The sequence below is a fragment of the Cololabis saira genome, chromosome 5, assembly GCF_033807715.1.
Source record: "Cololabis saira isolate AMF1-May2022 chromosome 5, fColSai1.1, whole genome shotgun sequence".
NCBI lineage: Eukaryota > Metazoa > Chordata > Actinopteri > Beloniformes > Belonidae > Cololabis > Cololabis saira.
The window spans coordinates 46,553,853-46,576,831 of NC_084591.1; the positions used below are offsets into that span (position 1 = coordinate 46,553,853).

At 42.5% G+C, this 22,979-nt stretch overlaps 1 protein-coding gene across 1 annotated transcript in view; it reads left to right on the forward strand.

Moving 5' to 3' along the window:
- LOC133444479 (NT-3 growth factor receptor-like) overlaps positions 1 to 22,979 on the forward strand; it is a 48,713-nt gene that overhangs the window by 15,580 nt on the left and 10,154 nt on the right. Inside the window, exons 6-15 of the mRNA XM_061722298.1 lie at positions 4,003 to 4,142; positions 6,464 to 6,608; positions 8,744 to 8,856; positions 10,909 to 11,092; positions 11,769 to 11,792; positions 13,664 to 13,710; positions 14,711 to 14,813; positions 16,893 to 17,069; positions 18,180 to 18,310; positions 22,324 to 22,496. Coding sequence (XP_061578282.1) covers positions 4,003 to 4,142; positions 6,464 to 6,608; positions 8,744 to 8,856; positions 10,909 to 11,092; positions 11,769 to 11,792; positions 13,664 to 13,710; positions 14,711 to 14,813; positions 16,893 to 17,069; positions 18,180 to 18,310; positions 22,324 to 22,496 — 1,237 coding nt within the window. The remainder of the gene's footprint in view (positions 1 to 4,002; positions 4,143 to 6,463; positions 6,609 to 8,743; positions 8,857 to 10,908; positions 11,093 to 11,768; positions 11,793 to 13,663; positions 13,711 to 14,710; positions 14,814 to 16,892; positions 17,070 to 18,179; positions 18,311 to 22,323; positions 22,497 to 22,979) is intronic.

The window sequence follows — 22,979 nt, forward strand, 5'->3', positions numbered from 1 at the left end:
GTTTGTTGTCCTTGTTTCCTTATTTCTATGGCCTCCATAATCCAGCGCTGGTGTCTGTTGTCCTCAGTGTGGATGACTCTGGCTTTGTCCCAGTTCATGATATGGTTTTCCCTTTTACAGTGGTCTGTTACGGCTGACTTGTGGGTCTCTTGCAATGCCTTCTCTTTTATTGCTCTTGTTTGAATTTTTTCCGTCTCCTTCTAGCATTCCTTTTGATGTTCTTTTCTTCTCGTGTTGAAGCTTCTCCCCGTTTCCCCGATGTACGTTTTATTACATGATTGGCAGGGTATTTCGTATATTACGTTGCATTTTTTGTTGTGATCTATTTTGTCCTTTGGGTGCACTAACCTGTCAAACCTGGCAGGTCGGCCACGCCCTCATAGTAAAAACAGCTGATAAGGACGTTGTCACTTCCCATCACGTGACACTGAGGAAGGCGGGAGAACCACCGAAACTGTTAGAACGGAGGGTAAGAAGTCGGAACTTTGTCTGGAAAAAAGAAACCTTAGGATATCTATCTGAAGACACAATGAACACAATACAATTAAAATGGATCAGTCAGCTGCTCACACATCTGATTGCAGCCTGGCAGCCAGTGAAGTCTCTGTTAACTGGGGGGCAGCTGAATTCTGGACCCACTGGAGACAGAGGAGGAGAAACTGGTCCAACCCACTATGAAGGGAGCTGCAGTAGTCCAATCTAGTAAAGATAAGAGCATGAATGACCCTTTCAAGGGCAGCATGAAGAAGATAAGGCTTAACTCTGCTCAGATGATAAAAACTGTACTGGATTGCTGCACTGACCTGTCTTTCAAATTTGAAATTTTCATCAAAAATATTCCTAATCAATTTCGGGGCGTTGAAAAAATGCAAAGGGCCAACAGCCCTGCTACATCCTGTCAGCAGGTCAGTTTTCCCGAACACGAAGACCTCTGTTTTTTCTTCATTTAAGTAGAGGAAGTTCAGCTCCATCCATCTTTTGACATCTTGTAGACACTTCTGCTAATTCTCTACACAATGGGCTCCACCCGATTTTAAAGGTTATTAAGTCTGGACGTCATCTGCATAACAATGACATGCCAAATTATATTTTTTGTAAATGGAGTCACGGGGAAGCAGTTACAGAGAAAATAAAACAGGGCCTAAAATAGAGCCTTGAGGTACCCCATATTTAAGTAGAGCCTCTGTGGAAGAAAACTGTCCATGTTGGACAGAAAAGCTACATTGGACTTAAACCATTCAGGTGCAGTGCCCCTCACACCACACGACTGCTGTAATCGTGATAACAAGATGTCATGATCCACTCAGTGCGTTTACATGGGAAGTTTAATTCCTCTTTAATTCAGAATTCAAATTATATCCGATTTAAAATGAGTAAAAATTACCATGTAAACACCTAATTCCGAATAAAAATGACCATTCCGAATTAAACTTAATTCCGAAGTAAGTGGTTAGTTTATTCCGATTTTAATTCCGAATAAAATAATTCCGCGATCATGTTTACACTCATTCCTCTTTAAATTAATTCCAGTCTTTCTTTCTGCTCGTTCCCTCGTCCGTCTGTCTCCATGATCTTATATTCCTGCTGGGCTGGTTTTCCAAACAAAGTTTCAAGATGCAGCAGCAGTAAACGCTGGTCAAGAGCAGAGACCATTTATTTATTCCAAGAAAAGATGGTGAGAAACATCAAAATTGTGAGCTTTTCAAAGTTGTAGAGGCTAAGTTAGTTTTTCTTCCGGTAGTTTAACTTCCGGTCCCCCCCCTATCCAATCAGAACCTTCCCAACCCCCAGACCTGGAGAGGAATTGGATAAAGCCGATCAAACGTGTTTTCCATGTAAACCTCAATTCGGAATTACTATTTCCATGTAAACTGGAAGGAAAATAGTTTAATTCTGAATAATTAATTCTGAATGAATTAAATTAATTATGTTTTTTTTATAAATTTTTCTTTGGTTTACCCTGTATACATATGACTTTGTCTTTCTCACCTTCATTTTGTGTCACCAATGTATAAAATACGCACAGAAAATAATTGCAAGGACATAAAATAATTTCTGAAAAATGTCTCTTTTAATATGAGAGCAAAAATGTTTAACATTTTTCCTTTAACAACCTGTCGGAGTAGTAGTATGATTAAATGTTGAATAATGATATAATAATAAGTTATTAAGTTTTTATCCTGCTAAATAACTTAGAAATATATTTTGGTCATTTTAAAATACTAAGGGCCCGATTTACTAAGATCCTAAATAAAGAGTACTAAATTGCGTGTGCACTGAAAAAGTTTGCGCGTGCTGTTGTTGTGTGGTTTGCGGGTGATCAACTAAGATTGCGTGCGCAATTGATAACAGGTGCAAACAGCAGTATTTAAATGAGGTGTTGCGTGTCTTACGGTTTGCGAGCGCAAAATCTGCGCCATGGAGAGTCTGGATGGAATGCACAGTCACAAGTCACAAGCGCAAAATGAAATTTGACGAGTTGGAGTTAGAGATATTAGTGGAAGAGGCAAATAAACACATTCATGAACTACAGCAAAGAAATTTAAACATTACCAAAAGAAACGCAATATCGGAGAAAAGCTGCGATAGAATAAATGCAGTTGGTAACACAAAAAACGGAAAAACGTCTGGTTTTTCATATTTCAATTTTAGGCACAGATCAAAAATACGAAATAGAAAAACGGGCCACAGGACTGAATTTGATTTTAATATTGAATTGGTCGGGTTTGCGTGACCCGGCGGTGCTCGGCATGATCTGAGGAGAAAAAGACAATCAGACACAGAGCTGGAGAGCACTTTGATTCATCTATTTATGAGTTAAGTTTTTATTCAGATGCCCACAGTATATTGCAAATATTATATATTATATAGCAAACACTGACAGTAAATGTGTGACAGACGGGACCATCATATGGCAAGAAGAGAAGAGAAGTGTTCAGAACAGCGCACAGAGCGCACACTAAAGGCTGATTTATGGTTCCGCGTCACACCAAAGCAGACCGACGCACACCGCACCGCGACCCTACGCCATACGGCGTCGATTTAACGCAGAACCATAATTCAGGCGAAGCTGCAGTCTCTGCGCTGATCCTGACACAGCGGGTCGGAGCGGATTTGGTCATGATGTTTAACCTGTGTTTTGTGATTAATAAGCACGGGTTTTAATTAAATGTAATTTACGAAGGATGATTTCACGTTCAATAAGATAAATAATCAATAAAATACAAAGTTTTGGCACAAAGGCTTGGCCTGCTTGTGGGCGAGTGGAGGGGGGCACAATAAGAGAAGGTGGCAAGATATAAGGCGGAGAACTAAAGAAAAAGTGGCCTTTAATAAAACTTGTGCAACCATTTTTAAAATAGCATGCAGCAGAATAAAGACTCTCTCTCTGCGTATTCTTTGATTTTGGATGTCCCTCCTTGCCACAATAACAGCAGCAGCAGATTAGCACCTTCCTTTCGAACGTATTAAATACAGACGCAATCACAATACGCGCAACTACTTTCAGGCTTGGTAAATCTCATTGCGCGTGGTAAATGGAGCAATTTGCATTTTCCCCTCCCAGTATTTAGGATTTCTGCCAGGTACGCCCCATATTGATTATTCATCAGGGCAAAAGTACTAACTGAATTGCGTGTGCTATTTAGCGCATTTCAGAGACGCAGTCGTCTTTGCACGCTGTTAGTAGATCAGCTGGCACTTTGGTTTGCGGGTGATGTCAAGTTTGCACAGGTTTTTACGCACGCAAACCTTTAGTAAATCAGGCCCTAAGTGGGTTTACACAGACTGTGATACAGTATTCCATTAGGTGTGTTATTATGATTTTTTATTTATTTAACATGCGCAAATATAATTTTTACAACTGCATATCCTCAAGGCAGACAAAGTTTCGCGCCCCCCCAGAGATCTCTGGCGCCCCCCCAGGGGGGCCCGGACCCCAGGTTGGGAGACACTGCTGTAGAGGACTGTGTCGTGAACCCAGCCTCTGTTCTTCTGTTGCAGACATGCCGGTCATCACGGTCAGCCACAGCAATCTAACGGTTGTGGAAGGTGATCAAGTAACAGTCACCTGTAATGGCTCTGGAGCTCCGCAGCCTGAGGTGGACTGGCCCGTCAACGGCCTGCACTCCAGCGCCGACCAGGTGGTACCAAGACTTCACACATTCATTAGTCAAGATCTTGACAAAATACAAGTGCTTTATAAAGTGACACCAGGTTTTCATGTGGGCTGGTGAAGTAAAACCAAAGTGAGCAACAATATTTGTTTAATTTCCTGTTGAACCATGAAATCATACTCATATTAAGCTGAATCTGAGTTTCTAGGCTTCTGTATTCATTATGTTTAGTTAATCAGAAGTGAGATCCAATAAAAGCGCCAATGTTCAGGTCCAGTTGGATCAGGTGGTCCAGTGGCACCGTGGTTTTTGGCTGGTCCTCAGTTCCCACAGGAAGAGTTTCTGTAGCAGAAAGCTTCTCACTGCTGGATTAGGCACATAGAATCTATTGGAAAGTTCTGAAAATTACGCTGGAATCATCAGATTACAACATAATTTACGCATTATACAATCAATCATAACAACCAATTAAAGCTGCAAGCAGCGATGAACGGGCCCTCGCACCCTTGTGCACGTTCAGGCGTGCTGCAATGGAAGCTTGTATGACTTGCATGTAGATTCTTCAAGCCTGGACATTTAGAGGATGACACCACCCACGACTCTCTATATCAAACCATTAAAAAGTTATGGCAGAAAGTTGGAACTATCAAATATCGACCAATCAGATGAAGGGGGGGGCGCACTTTTTGGCGTCTATCGTCGCCACAGTAACGCTTTTGAAAGAGAAAAGTAATGCCCATCGTCGCAGGATGGAGACGCACAGATGTATAACACACCTGGGTGCACGTTACGGTTCGGGCCGCATTAACTGCCGAAGGAATGGCATAAATTGCGCCAAAATTACACGATTAATTCAAAATGGCCGACTTCCTGTTTGGTTTCGGCCATGGCGCCAAGAGACTTTTCTTTAAGCTGCGACATGATACAGGTGTGTACCGATTTTTTCGTGCATGTACGTCAAACCGTATTGTGGGGCTTGAGGCACAAAGTTTTCTAGGGGGCGCTGTTGAGCCATTAGGCCACGCCCATTAATGCAAACCATTAAATATCAAATTTTTCGCCAGGCCTGGCTTGCATGCAAAATTTGGTGACTTTTGGGGCACGTTTAGGGGGGAAAAAAGGCCCTCATTTCGTCGGAAGAAAAACAAGAAAAACAATTCCTACAGATACAATAGGGCCTTCGCACTGTCAATGCTTGGGCCCTAATAAAAATACGGTCTGAGACCCCAGACTTGGTTACCGTGGTGGTCCATCACCGATTATGATCATAGACCCTATGAAAAGAACTGGACCAACCAACCCCATGTGATGTCACCCTTCCGTTTTCTGAAAAGTTGGTTTGATACCTCTTTCTGGTCACTCTGCATGACGCCATGCTGGCAGGAAGTGACACTGCCCAACCTGGAGCACACCTGGAAGATGGCTGAAACATTCCAACCTCAGCTCAGTTACCTTATCACAAGTTCGCTATTTTAGCTTGGCTCAAGATTGTCCTCTGCTGCCTGGCCATTTTCCGTAAAACAGCGCGCAAGACCCAGTCACAAGAACATTATGTGTCATCTTGTAGTAGAGACATGTCAAAGTACAGAAAACATTTTTAACTTTGAACTCTTCTGTAACACTAGATGTTGGAGTTTGGTCCATTAAAAACGGCCACATCAACGTAGGGAATAACCCAAGCTGCAAACACACAACTTCAGCTTTCCTGGGAGACCTGACTCATCTGCTCCATCCAACCTTCAGCAACATGCTTCCTAAACTTCTCTACCTGTTCTTTATCACTCTGGTCATACTGTAATACCTACCTAAACTTTTTCCTAAATGTTGGGATTTCCTCCCCATCAAAGAAAAACGCCCTATCACTTAACGTCCCCCCCTTGGAATGCTCCAAGACCTACGAGGCTTAATCATTCAGTATATCCCACCTGAGGTTCATATTCATCCTTTCTAATAATGTCTTTGTACATGTACCTGTTGTAGTGACTTGTGTCAAATCACCCATGAACTGGTGGGGGCTGTATCCCATACTACCGTCTTTCTCACCTATAACCCACTTGGACATTGTTGATTATTTCAATCGCCATTTTGAATGCCGGTGGGGAAATCGTACACCCTGCCATAAAAACTACTTCTAATTTCTGCCAGCCTGATGGGAAATCTGCTGTTTTCATATGGCAGACCCCCTCTAAGAAAGAGTACAGAGTTGGTCCAGAGCACCTCAGCCTGAACAGAACTTACATTGTTCTAATGAATCGGAGGTTCAGATATCCACTGGACTCCCTCTACATTCATGTCTGACATGTTCATCTTTGCTCATTCCTTTTTCTGTTATCCTGCTGTCATTCCAGGATAAAGTCTTTGACAGCAGCACTACTCTGTCCATCAAAATAACTCTGTTTAACGTGAGCAGAGACGACAACAACTATCTACTAGCCTGCACTGCCACCAACATGGTGGGCATGACCAATGCTTCTGTCCAGCTAACTGTTCACTGTAAGTTCACACACACACACACACACACACACACATACACACACACACACACACACACACACACACACACACACACACACACACACACACACACACACACACACACACACACACACACACACACACACACACACACACACTCATGAAACAGATGCACATCAACAGTACCTGAACCTGTGTGGCTGTGTGTGTCTTTGTGTCCACATAAATGCATGAAATCACCACCCAGTTCTGGATGATGGTGGTGACTGCTGCAGCCAACCGCCATCTCCTTGAATTTACTGACGTTCAGTTCCCAGATGTGAGCTGTCGCACCACTCTATGAACTCCTGAAGAGCTGGTCCATGGTGATGTCAAGGTCCTCACAGCAGAGACAGGAGAAATGTGTCATCAGCATACTTGACCAAGTGGCAGTTGGTCAGTGTGGATCTGCAGTCATCGGTGTATAGAATGAAGACAAGGGTGATAGCCCACAGCCCTGGGGGAAGCCGGTCGAGATAAAACAGAGGTCTGAGAAGGAGTTTTTGACCAGTACTCTCTGGGACCTGTTAGTGGTAAAGTCCAGGATCCACAGAATTAACTGGTCGTTTAGGTGGAAGTGGGAGGAACGTTTTGTGGCCAGGATGTGGGGCTACAGGAGAAACAGGTGAAGGCAGCAGAGAAACAAGTGGATGCCACTGAGAAACAGGAGTGAGACAACATGGAAAGCAACCCACCAAGGAACAAGTGTAGGTGACAGAGAAACAAGTGGAGACGACAAAGAAACAGGTGGAGGGAACAGACAAACAAGTGGATGCGACAGAGAGGGATATGGAAATTATGAAGATGCCTTCCCACAGACTGGTTGAGGAGTGCCTTAGAACCACCCAAGGATTGGTGGAGGAGTGTTGTGGAGAAGTGCACCCTAGACCTCTTGGATATAGATTGAGGAGCTGAGGAGATTGAAAAAAAAACAATTTCCTTGAAATGGCAAAATATCATATCAACATCTGATGTGTTGTCTATGTACTATTGGGATTAAAATATGGGTTTCAGAGATTTACAAATCATTATATTCTGTCTTTAGTATACATTTTACACATTATCTTGACTTTTTTGGGAGTTGGGGTTGTATGTTAGTTGGGAGCCAAAGTGCAGGCCTCATGAACAATAGATTGTTGGATGTTAATGAGCCTGGAGTACTAGACTGGGGTCTAGTTAGCACCAGCCCCAAAGAGTCACTTCCTGAATGAGGTGAAACTGTCAAGATACCCTTGAGTTCAGCAATCAACTCAAGGTGTTTAGAGATGTCTGTGATTACTAGACATCTCTAAATAACTGGTATTTTTTAATTACCAGAAGTTTTGGTATCGATAACAAACATTCTTCTTCGAGAACTAAGACAAACAGCCGGAGGCAAAAGTCTGTCGATCCCAACGTGGTTGAGATGGGCCCAAAAACAGGAAAACAATATTGCCTTACTTAACTGAGAATTATCTGGTGTTCTAAAGGGGTTGTTAATTAATAATGTACTAGATTTTTATTGCATTTTTATTTATATCCCTTTTCTAAGGCCACTCAAAGCGCTCACAATGGTTCCATTATTCATTCAGTCAGTCCTCTTTCATACTTGATACTGGTGATGGTGAACTACACGGCGGACCACACAGTGGACGCCTGAATATTCACCTAGTTGGAAAGATCATATTGTGTGAATGTTCAATGGGTTTTTCCACAACAGATCCTTCTGGAGACCCAGAATATGACCCCCGAGCAATTATTACATAAACATAACATAAGCACTGGCAGGTAAAAACTCCCCTAGTGGGAGAAAAACCTTAAGCCAAACCTTTAGGAGGGAAGAAACCTTGAGCAGGACCTGGATCAGAAGGGGGGACCCTCCTGCCGAAGGCCAGCTGGGCAGCGCAGGAAAAGGGACCCTTGGTTACCTTATTGATGATTTGTCTGGGTTGCATCATAAGAAATTTGTTAGATATTCTTCCATAATATGTCTGAATTTATTCCCTTCAACCCTACTTCTGTCTAGTACTTGACATTGAATGTTTTATATCATAAAATCTTACTACCAATAGCAAAATACAGCTAGTCTTCCTGATGTAATAAGTTGTCTGTTCTTCTTTTGTCCGTTCCATCAGTTCCTCCCACCATCATGAGTCTGAAGGAGCCAGAACGCCGCCATGACACATGTATAGAGTTTACTGTTCGAGGTTCGCCCCATCCAACACTACGGTGGTTCCACAATGACGAGGTGGGGTTTGTTCAATATTCTACTACTACTACTACTGTCATTTAGCAGATGCTTTTATCCAAAGCGACTTACGTCTGAGACACACTTATATCTGGGCCTTGCTCAGGGGCCCAAGGTGGTTCATCTTGGTTGCCATTCTGGGGCTCAAACCTGGGTCCTCCAGACCCAAGCCCACCTCTGTAGCCACTGGACTACCATCTCAAACTATTTTCTAATTTTTTTGACTTATTGAAGAACCTGTAGAAAACCCAAGCAGACACGTGCTGTTTCAGCACCTCCGTGGAGTGAACAGTAATGGTCCAAGTACAGAACCTTGTAGAACACCATAATCATCACTGGTTGATGAGGAACACTATTCGTTCACATGAAAAAAAAACTGGAATATATAAGTTAAATATTACTTAAATAAAACTAATCAGGTCCCTTCAATCCTGATAGCATGTTCAAGTCTCTGGAAACTTCCACTTATCAGATGCAGCTCTGACCATGTCCAGTATAGACACCAGTCATGATGAGATCATGAGGAGATTGTACCATACCCAGGGCTGTTTCTGTATTATGATCAAATCTGAATCCTGACTAAAACTCTGTCTGTTCAGGAGCTCCCACTAAATCCCACACTGTAATTAAACACAGAAAGTATCCTGGAGAAGGTCGGTCCTGTTACAGTTCCAGTCTTCTAAGTTTTACCCCAGACTACTGGTAATTGAAACCTGGCTACTGAAAATTAACTTCAGAAGACCATCATTGAATGTGTGGTTAAAGGTTTGGGTTCAGTCCTGACTGAACCCAAATTTTCTTTCTAGTTATAGATATAGTGACGCTAGATGTGAATACACTGGGTCTTGTGACACAAAGTAATGAGGCTAATTGATTAATCATCAGCCTGACATGTAAAATCAGACAGAACTTTCTTATTATAAGGTTCAGGTGAGCTCTGTTTGGAATTGACCCTACTGAAGAGATTTTAACTGAAGAAAATTGACTAATTGAGTAAAACTTTAGCATTGTTATAGCATGTATTTCAGCCCAAACCGTGATCTTTTCTGTATCCAAACCTTGACCACAGATCTTTGTTTTTTAACAAAGCAATAGCAGAGTCAAAGCCACAAAACTGGAGCAGTTATTACACATGTATGACAAAAAAGACAACTGTTAAAAGCAGAGGTCACAAACTCTCCTCCTTTTGTGTATCTCTACTGTAGTTTCTGAAACATGGCCATTGATTTATACAGACTTATGACAAGATGGCAGAATCTTGTCATAAGTAAATTACATATGTAAATTACATATGTTATATATTGAATTGATTATATATTAAAATGCATTTATACGCTTTAGGTTTTTACCAACTTGGTATTAATCATTAATATGTATGCAGACAAGAAAAAAGTTTCCACAGGGAATTGCATCTGGCACAGGGTGGTCTTTTTCAGATGAATGCGATTACTAAAAATAAGGATTATGTTAATATTCTGAAAAATAATTAAGTAAATCGGTTACCAGTCTAGCTCTTCTGCAAAACCGGCCTAAAATCGGGCCCAATGGATGTGTAGACTATGATCTGCTGTGGTGAGGGATTAAGCTGAAAAGGTTAAAATTGTCAGGGGGCTAATCATTTTGGCCTTGCCCTTTTTTTCTGGTTTAAACAAATAGATGTGAATGGATATTTTTCTTTCTTCCTTGGGATACAAATAAACCATAGACACTGGTGGTTCTGGTGGATCTCGAGGTGGAAACGTTCGAGGCTTTTTTTGATTTCAAGAAGAAGTTGATCATATATCAATTGTTTATATGTGTTTCAGCTTAAAGATGGGCCAGTCACCTGAATCTACTTATATTTTAGGAGCATAATGGTCATGAAATGCTACCTTGTCTAACAAGGATTCACTCTTTTACCATCTCTTTTCTTTTCTTTGTTGTCACAGCATGGTCGGCTAGTCCAGGTGGCCGAATCTTGGCTTCATTGATAGATTTGAATTGAATGGATTTGACTATGTAAACATTTCTAAGATGACATGCAGTTTTTGTGCTTTTCTTTCTCTTTTTCAGGAAATTTTCCACAACGAGTATTTGCGACCTGACATTGATATTTACCAGGATTATATTGAAGGGTGTCTAACTTTTAGAAACCCAACTGACCACAATAACGGCAACTACACTTTGGAGGCGACCAACTACCTAGGTGCGGTCACCAGCACGGTGTACGCCCACTTCCTCGACAACCCCTTTAATGGTGAGTTGGATGTTCATGAGCACGCTGGGGTTGACATTTACGCTACATGAACAAATATAGAAATATATACAAATAGAAATCAGTTAACAATTGGAGCCACAGAGAGTTGTAATGAAAAATTGGATTGGAGCGAAGCTGCTGTGACGTATTTGAAATAATTAAATAATTAAAAGAACAAATGGCAGGAAACATACCTGTAACAATTGTGAGCTTTTCAAAGTTGTAGCGGCTAAGCGGCTAAGTTTGTATTTCTTCCGGTAGACGTAACTTCCTTAAGCGGAATTGGATAAAGCCAATCAAACGTGTTTTCCATGTAAACCTCAATTCAGAATGACTATTTCCATGTAAACTCAAAGGAAAATATTTTAATTCAGAATTATTTAATTGGGAATAATTAATTCCGAATTAAAAAACATCATGTAACCGTGGCCATTGAAACTTTATATGTAGACTGAAGACAGTTTACAGCTCCACAAGGACGATCTTGTGTTATTTAAAATGCCCTTTAACGTGGTTTATACTCATTGCATTCTGATTGGTTTCCACTCATCTCTTGTATGTAAAATTATATTTACTTTTATTTAACTGTTCTCTTAACTGTCAGAGACAACAGGTTGAGCTTCAGCTCTTTTCATCTAACTATATTTTTTCTATTTGCTTCTCTTGTGTCTCTGAGAGTCGGAAATCGATTACGTTTATGGTAAGTGTCTCTTCTGATCACTCTTGTATTACGGTTCATATTCTTGGTGTTGTCTTATATGACTCATCTTGATTGTATCATGTCCGTTAGTAAAAGTCCCGATGATCTTTCCTACGTAGATACTAGAGCACACAGGCCCATTTTAAAATCCTTACACTGGCTACCTGTTAGTTTTTGTGTCGATTTTAAAGTTCTTTTATTAGTTTATAAAGCGCTACATGGGTTTGCACCAGAGTATATTTCAGAGATGTTTTTATTCTATGAACCAGGAAGGAACTCAGATCCTCTGGCTCTTCCTTTCTAGCTGTTCCAGAGTAGAACTAAAACATTTGCTGCTTTTAGCCCCGATGCTCCAAAACTGTGGAACAGCCGGAGGATTTGAGAGGAGCTGGAAATGTGGACATTTTTAAACGGAGACTAGAAACTCATCTCTTTGGTCTGGCTTTTATGTAGCATCACATTTTATAGTTTTATTCTGTTTAACATTTTTTAGAGGTATTTGTTTTATTTATTTATCTATTTCTTGTAATGTTTTTATTATTGTTATATTTTATTGTTGTGGACTGATTATTTTTAGCCTTAATTCTTGAACTTTTATCATTACTTAATTTTAATGAACTATATTGTATGTCAGTACCAACCCTCAGTAGATGGTTCCTGCAGCAGCAGAAACCCTCAGTAGATGGTTCCTAAAGCAGGAACTCTCAGTAGATGGTTCCTAAAGCAGGAACTCTCAGTAGATGGTTCCTAAAGCAGTAGTAACTATCAGTGATTCATTAATTATTGTGATCAGATCACCAATGATTGGTTCATTAATATTGATGATCAGGTGGCTGCTGCTCTTTAATCCTGCTGAAGCAGCAGAGGGGTACTTAGTGTTGTCCACTTGAATTCTTTTGTATTTTATTGAAATAATTCACGGCACCATTTAAACTGTAGTTCCTGTCAGGTTGTGTTTGCGTTGAACTAAACCAGGGGTCGGCAACCCGCGGCTCTAGAGCCGCATGCGGCTCTTTAGCGCCGCCCTAGTGGCGCCTGGAGCTTTTTCAGAAATGTTTGACCTTTTTTTTTTCTTTCTTTCTTCTTTTTTTCTTTTTTCCTTTTTTTCTTGTTTTTTTTCTTTTTTTCTCTTTTTTTCTTTTTTCTTCTTTTTTTCCTTTTTTCCTCTTTTTTTCTTCCTTTTTCCTTTCCTTTTTAATCTTGACATTTCAACTTTTTTCTCAACATTTCGATGTTTTTCTCAACATTTAGACTTTTTTCTCGAAATTTTGACTTTTTTCTCAAGATTGTACTTCAACAATAATCTTGACATTTTTACTTTTTTCTCAACATTTCGATTTTTTTCTCAACATTTAGACTTTTTTCTCGAAATCTTGACTATTTCCTCGACATTTCGACTTTTTTCTCAAGATTGTACTTCAACTTTAATCTTGACATTTCTACTTTTTTCTCGACATTTCTACTTTTTTCTCGAAGTGCATAATAAAAAAAAAATCTTCCACCAGTTATAACTACTATAGAAACATGCAGCATGTGTTGCCTTCATTCTAAGGCTTATAAAAGATTTTTTCATTTTTTGCGGCTCCAGACATATTTGTTTTTTGTGTTGTTGGTCCAATATGGCTCTTTCAACATTTTGGGTTGCTGATCCCTGAACTAAACCAACCCGCCTCACCACCATCAGATAACTTTGAACAGGTTCTAATTCATAAACTAAGTTATAAATAACTACCGTGTCGTAGCTGACACACAAAAGGAATCATTCCTGGATGTGATCTCTGTCACGGTTGGTATGAATTGTGCTTGTTTGCTGATTTGAGTTGTTCTGTTGGTGTAGAAGTATTCTGACAGTAAACTCTGGTGTTTTCCAGTAACTCCGACTGCGGACACTCCCAGACGTGTGGAAGATGCCTACAGGGTGAGTGGCTGAAGTGTGAGACATATTCCTGTTGGAGAAACTCGTGCCACAGCACACTGAGCTGAGCTCAGATAGATCTGTTCAGATACTCATTCACAATCCTGACTAAAGCTGTCCTTAGGGAGTCTTAGGCTCGCTAATGTAGTCTCAGATAACAATTTAGAGCTTATTTTAGAAAAATATGCTTTATGAATATTCGCACACACCCAAAATCTATCAAAACATCTATTTAGCAGTTAGAGGCTGCTTGTAAAGTTGATGTGGAGAATATCATCCCTCCATCCTCCATCCCTCCATCTTCCATCCCTCCATCCACGAGTGGGTCTGGAAAATGGGAAGTTTAATTCTTCTTTAATTCAGAATTAAAATGAAATCTGATTTAAAATGAGTAAGAATGACCATTTAAACACCTAATTCCGAATGAAAATGGCCATTCCGAATTAAACCTAAACTTAAACTTCTGCTCGTTCCCTCGCCCGTCTGTCTCCATGACGCTTATATTCCACACTGGGCTTGTTTTCCAAACAAAGTTTCAAGATGCAGCACGCAGTAAACGCTGGTCAAGAGCAGAGACCATTTATTTAATACATAGCTTGGAGGACCTGGAAATAATTAAAAGAACAGATGGAAACAGGAAACATCAAAATGGTGAGCTTTTCAAAGTTGTAGTGGCTAAGTTAGTTTTTCTTCCGGTAGTTTAACTTCCGGTCCCCCCCCTATCCAATCAGGACCTTCCCAACCCCCAGACCTGGAGAGGAATTGGAGAAAGACCATCAAACGTGTTTTCCATGTGAACCTCAATTCAGAATTACTATTTCCATGTAAACTCGAAGGAAAATAGTTTAGTTCGGAATGATGGTAGGATGTCATCTAAGTTCATTCTCACGAGACGAAAATGAGTTGTCTCATAATGATTCACCATCTCACCAGCTGAATAATGATTCACCATCTCACCAGCTGAATAATGATTCACCATCTCACCAGCTGACCTTGTCCTCAGGTGTCCATGGCAGTCGGGCTAGCCGGATTCGCCTGTGTGATGCTGATTGCCGTCTTCCTTTTCATCAACAAGTTTGCACCTCGATCGAAGTTCATTATGAAAGGTAAGAAGCAGCTTATCTCTGATTATGTCTGAATGAGCTCTCAGTCTGTCTTTTTGGACTTAGCTGAAACCTAAAGTTATGATGGGTTTGGCAAAATGAAGTTAAGCAATAGTATTTGTTAACAGGAAGACTGAAAGGTTTGAGCTTGGGTCCTTTGTAGTATCTAGAGTGAGAGCGAAAACTGCACATCCACGCTGTATCGGTTTAGTACATGTGAGGATATATTCAGCTCATGAACAATATAATGCAGTTAGGCTCTTTGGGGTGCTATTACCCCAAAACAAGCTTTGACAAGAAAGAAAAACAGCCAGAGAGAGGAGGATCAGTTGGCCAAGACCTAAGATAGAAATCCATCCACTTCTGCCGACTTTTTCACCCCAAAAACAGGTGATGGAGTTTTGGAGACCCTAGGGGGTTCTTCTTTTAGCCTCAGTGTTCAAACCTCCAACCCTACAATCTTACATCTGTATTAGGCCAATGCGAAAGTAACAAAATCTACTGACATCTGTAGAAGCCTGGATCCAGACCTGCGATTCCCCTGCTGACCCCTAGGGTCTGGATCCAATAATGAGTTCATCTTGTCGTCTAAATGCAGCAGTTATTTCTGACTTTTGCCATTGAAACAACTTTAAACGGGATATTGTGCTGTAAATGGGTGCTGGCAGCTCTGCAGCTACTTCCATGTGGATCATATGAAGCAGCTCTCTGATTGAAATCAGAGAGAAATGTGCGCTGGCTTCCCAACATCGTGCTGCACAGTGGCCACGGTTACATGATGTTTTTTAATTCGGAATTAATTATTCCAAATTAAATAATTCCGAATTAAACTATTTTCCTTTTACATGGAAATAGTAATTCCAAATTAAAGGGGACCTAATATGAAAAACAGGTTTTTTCTTGCTTTAACATATATAAAGTGGTCTCCCCTCAGCCTGCCAACTCAGAGAAGGAGGAAAGCAACCAAATTCTGCAGTGTCTGTACAGCCGCCCGGATGATCCATCCAGTGTGATGTGGCTTCTACGAGCCGTTCAGATTCGGCGCATTTTCGTTACATAACCAAAATGCAAACCACGCCCACAACTATAAAACCGTGTAACTGCATGTGAGCGTCCAACTATCGCGTAGCACTGCGTGACATTGGACGCTCTCTGTCCATCTCCCTCCAGCAGCTGCCACTTTATTGATGTTTTTGTAGTGAAATGAGGAGGAATCATAGAGATAACTTCTCATTTCAACTAACTGGATCAGCCGTTCCTCATCGTGACTGTTTCCTTCAGCGCTTACAACCGGCTTTCAACCGGCTTTCAACGCGAGCGACAGAAAGAGAATAGCCGGGCGTCCAACAAATGTTCAGCTCATAACGGCGCATCGCGCTGTGCATCGCTGCACTGCGTCGCTGCGTCGCTGCGTCGCTGCGTCGCTGCGTCGCTGCGTCGCTGCGGCCAGTCCAATAGAAAATAAAGCAATGGAATTGATTTTGTCGCTGACGCTTGCTCGCATCTCATGGGACACTGTTTAAAGCCTGAATTATGGTTCCACGTTAAAACGGCGCAGAGCCTACGCCGTAGGGTACGGCGTAGCCTACGGCGTAGCCTACGGCGTAGCCTACGGCGTTGGTTACGCGGCGACGCGCACCGTACGGCGTAGGCTCTGCGTGCCAGAGACATATAATGCCCAGGGACATTATATGTCTCTGGTGTTATAGTCCGTAATGCACTTCATACCTTTCCAAATACTGCGTGAATCCTGGAAATAGAAATGTCCCTGAATCTTCCGTTAGTATGTGGCTTTGGCTCTCTTAACGCTTGCAGTCAGCTTTCCATCGCTGTGTGGCCCAATGACAGAGAGTAGCACTACTGCATCACCCCCTTTTATTTATAGTTTAAAGTTAGCCAGAGGTTAACCAGAACTGGAAGTCAGCCAGAATTTACTTGGAAATTGAAGTTGAATGGACTGGTTTCTGGTGTTGGTTCCCTCTCAAATCCTGTCTTTTAGTCTCTGGTTGGAAACTTACTAGTTGCTTGACCTGTGGCTCTACCAGTAAAAACACGTTAATCCAGTCAAATGTGTTTTTTTAGGTCCGGTAGCCGTGATGAACGGTGAGGACTCTGCCAGCCCTCTTCACCACGGGATCATCAGCCCCTGTATGCTAGATATTGGTCCAGATTCTGTGGTGATCGGAATGACCAGGATTCCCATCATTGAGAACCCACAGTACTTCAGAAACGGACACATCTACAACAAACCGGCCACCTGTGAGTAGCAATTTCTAGAAGAAACTGAACTTTTTTTTTCTTAAAGGAGTTGAGTTATTTTTTATATGTATTTTTAGATTTTAAATACAAAAGACAGGGTAAAGCGCTTTTTACATATGAAAATACATGAATAACAGTTTAATAGAAAACAATTCAAGCTAAACAGTTTCTCTTGATTTGGACTGAAAAATAGATTTCTGATTTCTTTGAAGATAGAAGTGTAAACATGATCCTGGTGGTGTGATGTGGTCCGTTTTGGTTTCAAATGTCAGGAAGTGGTGGAGTAGGACCCAGATGCAGGAGACCAGGAGGCAGGAGTTCCAAAAGTAGAGATTTAGGCCAACACACAGTCAGAGCTCAGGGGGCCTGGGCACTAGGCCGGGTAGACCGTCGAGAAAACAGGGGGCCGTCCTCTGTGCTGGGCAGACGGGCGGGACAGTTCAGGGGGCCGTGTGGCAGACCGGGCCGCCGGAGAGACAGTTCAGGGAGCTGACCTCGGAGCCGAACTCGGGACCGGGCACACCGGCCAGACAGGTCAGAGTGCCGTTCTCGGGACTGGGCAGACAGAGTCCGGGGGGCCGGCTTAGGGGCAGACTGGATCCGAGGGGCTGGCTTTGGGACAGAGAAGGTACATCTTTAGTTACTACAATCCACCTTCCCATGTTGATGGTGCATCCTAGCCTTGCAGTCCATAGATCTCTTCTTTAGACATCTCTAGAAAGTTAACATGAGGTTGTTGACAAAGATTTCCATGCTAACCCCTTGTCTATATGCTTCTATCAGCTATTGATCAATGATAGTTCTTAATCAGAGATCACAGTTGTCCAGCTAGACATGCTTCCTTGTCCTTAACACACTGAAATTCCTCCAGATTCCAGAAATATTTAATGATTATTACTCTACTACTACTGACAGTAGACAAAAGACTCAACAAACCCATAGAAGTGGAGGAAAGGTCAGTGATTTACAGACGACTTCTACAGCACGGATAGAAAGTGAAACTTTTGAAACCTTTGAAAGTTGTCTTGCAGAGTTTTTGTGATCTTTTTTTTTTTTAACCAGTTTAAAACATGGTGTAATACCAAGTCCATTACCTTCTGTGTTTGTCAGATGTTCAACATATTAAACGGCGGGACATTGTTTTGAAGAGGGAGCTTGGAGAGGGAGCCTTTGGTAAGGTTTTCTTAGCCGAATGCTACAACCTCAGCCCCACCAAGGACAAGATGCTGGTGGCAGTAAAGGTAAGAGATGTGTTTGTACATGATTGTGTCGTAACATTACTGCAGCAGCAGTTTAATGTGGTGGTACAACTGTAATGATTCTGTAAACAAACCCCCTGAGAAAGAAAAAAAGTCTGACTTTTAAATCCAGTAATCAGTCCATATAAACAGTCCTTAATCCACGAAACCGGGAAGATGCAGGGACTCAAAGATAACCCAGACAAGGGAATTCCAACGCTTAATCCTGTAGCCAGCCTCTTGTTGAAAACCAGAGAAGCAGTGGGTTTTAGATCCAGAGGGATTAAGCTGAGAATAATCCAGAAACAAACACCAGGTCACACACGGTGACGCAAAACCACTTTAACGACCAGTGTGAAACCTCTGACCTGATCTAACCTGTCGCTGAAGACAGGTACAGTAAATGAGCTGCTTAACCCTTGTGCTGTCTTCGGGTCAAGGAAGGAGGAAGGGAAGAAGGGAGGAAAGAAAGAAGGACGAAAAGAAGGAAGGAAGAAAGAAAAGAAGGAAGGAAGGAAAGAAGGAAGGAAGGAAAGAAGGAAGAAAAGAAGGAAGGAAGGGAGAAAAGAAGGAAGGAAGGAAAGAAAGAAGGGAGGAAATTCAATTCAATTCAATTCAATTTTATTTATATAGCGTCTAATACAACAGAGTTGTCTCTAGACGCTTTACAGAGACCCATACCCAGAACATGACCCCCGAGCAGTTATTACATAAACAATGGCAGGTAAAAACTCCCCTAGTGGGAGAAAAACCTTAAGCCAAACAGTGGCAAGGAAAAACTCCCCTTTAGGAGGGAAGAAACCTTGAGCAGGACCAGGCTCATCAGGGGGGACCCTCCTGCCGAGGGCCAGACTGGTGGGTCAGGGACGGCAACAGCACAGCAGGCAGGTGGAAGCAGCAACGGGATGACCGGGGGTGGGGACCGCAGGCCAGCACACAGCTCCCGAAGCTCCGGCCCAATCAGCAAGTCCCAGGTTGGGGTGCAGGGTCAGGAAAAGACTTGTGCTCCGTAATGCAAGCTACAAGCCACCCATGGCCACCTGCAGGACAAAAGAGAGAAAAGGGAGGAGAAGGGGGGGGCAGCAACGGGATGACCAGGGGTGGGGACCGCAGGCCAGCACGCAGCTCCCGAAGCTCCGGCCCAATCAGCAAGTCCCAGGTTGGGGTGCAGGGTCGGGGAAAGACTTGTGCTCCGTAATGCAAGCTACAAGCCACCCACGACCACCTGCAGGTTCCGGTGTCCGGCAAAGGATGCTGCAACATGGACAAAAGAGAGAAAAGGGAGGAGAAGGGGGGGGCCAGCACAAGAAACCACAGGAGCGACTCTGACACACTAAAGTTTACACTACCTAGAGATTTACCAACACCAGCTAGAGGTTTACTAAACACTAACTATAGGCTTTACTAAACAGAAATGTTTTAAGTTTAGTTTTAAAGGTGGAGGTGGTGTCAGCCCCCTTAACCCAGATTGGAAGTTGGTTCCATAGTAGTGGCGCCTGATAGCAGAACGCCCGCCCTCCAAATCTACATTTAGATACTCTAGGAACTACAAGTAAACCTGCACTCTGAGAACGGAGAGCTCTGACAGGAACATAAGGCACTATCAGGTCTTGCAAATAATGCGGAGCTAAGCCGTTTTGGGCTTTATACGCAAGTAATACAATTTAATTGGATTCTGAATTTTACGGGTAACCAATGGAGCGACGCTAACACTGGAGAGACGTGGTCTCTCCTGCTAATTCCTGTCAGTACTCGTGCTGCTGCATTTTGGATCAGCTGGAGCCTATTCAGCAAATTACTTGGACATCCTGCTAACAACACATTACAGTAATCTAGTCTAGAAGATACAAACGCATGAACTAGTTTTTCTGCATCACTCTGTGAGAGGATTTTCCTAATCTTTGCAATATTACGGAGATGGAAAAAGGCTATTTTACAAACCTGATTGACATATGGTTTAAACGACAAATCCTGATCGAAAATAACACCAAGATTTCTCACAGTTGCACTGGAAGCCATCGCAACACCATCTAATCCCTTCCTAAGATGCTCTGGACCAAGAATGATAACCTCTGTTTTATCTGAATTTAGAAGCAGGAAATTTCTGGACATCCAGTCCTTGATGTCCCTAAGACATGCCTGAAGTTTAACTAACGGTTCTGTTTCATCCGGCTTCATAGACAAATAGAGCTGCGTATCATCAGCATAACAATGAAAGTGTATGCCGTGATTCTGGATTATACTTCCCAACGGCTGCATGTATAAACTGAACAAGATTGGCCCTAGCACTGAACCCTGCGGAACACCATAACAGACCCTTGACTGTTCTGAAGAAACCTCATGTACATGAACAAACTGGAACCTGTCAGATAGGTATGATTTAAACCAACATAGAGCTGTCCCTTTAATCCCAACAACATGCTCTAACCTGTGCAGTAAAATGCCAGGAAGGAAAGAAGGAAGGAAGGAAAAAGGGAGGAAATAAGGAAGGGAGGAAAGAAGGAAGGAAGGGAGAAAAGAAGGAAGGAAGAAAAGAAGGAAGGAAGGAAGGAAGGGAGAAAAGAAGGAAGGAAGGAAAGAAGGAAGGAAGGAAAAAAGGGAGAAAAGAAGGAAGGAAGGAAGGGAGAAAAGAAGGAAGGAAGGAAGGAAGGGAGAAAAGAAGGAAGGAAGGAAGGAAGGAAGGAAGGAAGGAAGGAAGGAAGGAAGGAAGGAAGGAAGGAAGGAAGGAAGGAAGGGAGAAAATAAGGAAGGAAGGAGGAAAATAAGGAAGGAAGGGAGAAAAGAAGGAAGGGAGGAAAGAAGGAAGGAAGGAAGGAAGGAAGGGAGAAAATAAGGAAAGAAGGGAGAAAAGAAGGAAGGAAGGGAGAAAAGAAGGAAGGGAGGAAAGAAGGAAGGAAAGAAGGAAGGGAGGAAAGAAGGGAGGGAGGAAGGAAGGAAGGAAGGAAGGAAGGAAGGAAGGAAGGAAGGAAGGAAGGAAGGAAGGAAGGAAGGAAGGAAGGAAGGAAGGAAGGAAGGAAGGAAGGAAAAGGGGAAAAAGAAGGAAGGGAGGAAAGAATGAAGGAAGGAAAGGAGAAAACAAGGAAAGAATGTACGAGGGGAGGAAAGAAGGAAGGAAAGAAGGGAGGAAATAGGGAAGGGAGGAAAGAAGGAAGGAAGGAAGGGAAAAAAAGAAGGAAGGAAAGAAGGAAGGAGGGAAGGAAGGAAAGAAGGGAAAAAAGAAGGAAGGGAGGGATGAAAGAATGAAGGAAGGAAAGGAGAAAACAAGGAAAGAATGTACGAGGGGAGGAAAGATGGAAGGAAGGGAGTAAAGAGGAAGGGAGAAAAGAAGGAAGGAAGGAAAGAAGGAAGGAGAGAGCAGGAGGAAAGAAGGAACAGGAGAATGAGGTCATTTTGACCCAAAGACAGTACAAGGGTTAGATAGAGGAAAGCTGCCTTCACATGAGCCTTGGAAAACAAAGTGTTGGAACATGACAAACCATGGGAAAGGGTTACAAATTAGCTTCTGCTAGAGGCCTGTATTCATGTCATCTACTTAATATTTTTATGAAACAATGTTTACTGCGGGGCAGCACGGTGGCTTGGTGGTCTCACAGCAAGAAAGTTCCTGTTCCACTCCCTGGCTCGGCGGGGGTCTGTCTGTGTGGAGTTTACATGTTCCCTTCGTGCTTGCGTGGGTTCCCTCCGGGCTCTCCGGTTTCCTCCCACAGTCCAAAAACATGCGTCGTAGGTTAATTGATGATTCTAAAATCGCCCAGAGGTGTGAGTGTGAGTGTCTCTGCTGGTTTGTATTGGTTTGTATTGTTCAAGTCAGCTTTATTCTCTAAAGTGGCAGAGACCGACTGGCCGTGCTTTAAATTTGTATCACCATTGTAGACCAGTCTTCAGTAAGCACATCTGTCTCAGAGATATAGGTCATATACTGGGGTCATACGACAGGAAATGATCCCAAATACAGCAGCAGCTCTACATCAGAATGATAAAAAATATAATATAATACCATTATCTGACTCTTCCAGACTCTAAAGGACCCCACCCTGACAGCCAGGAAGGACTTCCAGCGTGAAGCAGAGCTGCTGACCAACCTCCAGCATGAACACATTGTGAAGTTCTACGGAGTTTGTGTGGATGGAGATCCTCTCATCATGGTCTTTGAGTACATGAAGCATGGAGATCTGAACAAGTTTCTCAGGTGAGTTCAGCTGTCCAGTAAACCTATAAAACCTCAACAATGACAGCTCAAACATATCCATTGTGTCTTCTTATTAATATAGGAGTCTTTTAGTTGGTACGTAGATCAGAGTTAAGGCTGAGTTATGGTTCTGCGTCAAAACGAAGCCGTCACTGACGGCGTCACTGACGCGTACCTCCCAAAAATTGTAACTACGCGTCGAGGCGACGCAGACCGAGAGGGCTGTGATTGGTTTGCTTGGTAGCAACGCATTTCCGGTTTATGGTTTGAAGCAGTCGTGAACTTTCAGCGCTCTTTTCTTCGTGTATGTGTGATTTTTTTTTTTTTTTTTGTTTTTGCACAATAGTTGTCCTCATCTCAGTGGAGTCCAAAACTCCTAAGCAGGTGGAGTGGAAGGAGGAGATAAAGTCCTCGGGGCACAGAGAGGAAGCCAGTTGATTCCGAGTGGTAGTAATTGGTGGTAGTAATTGGAGTGGTAGCACT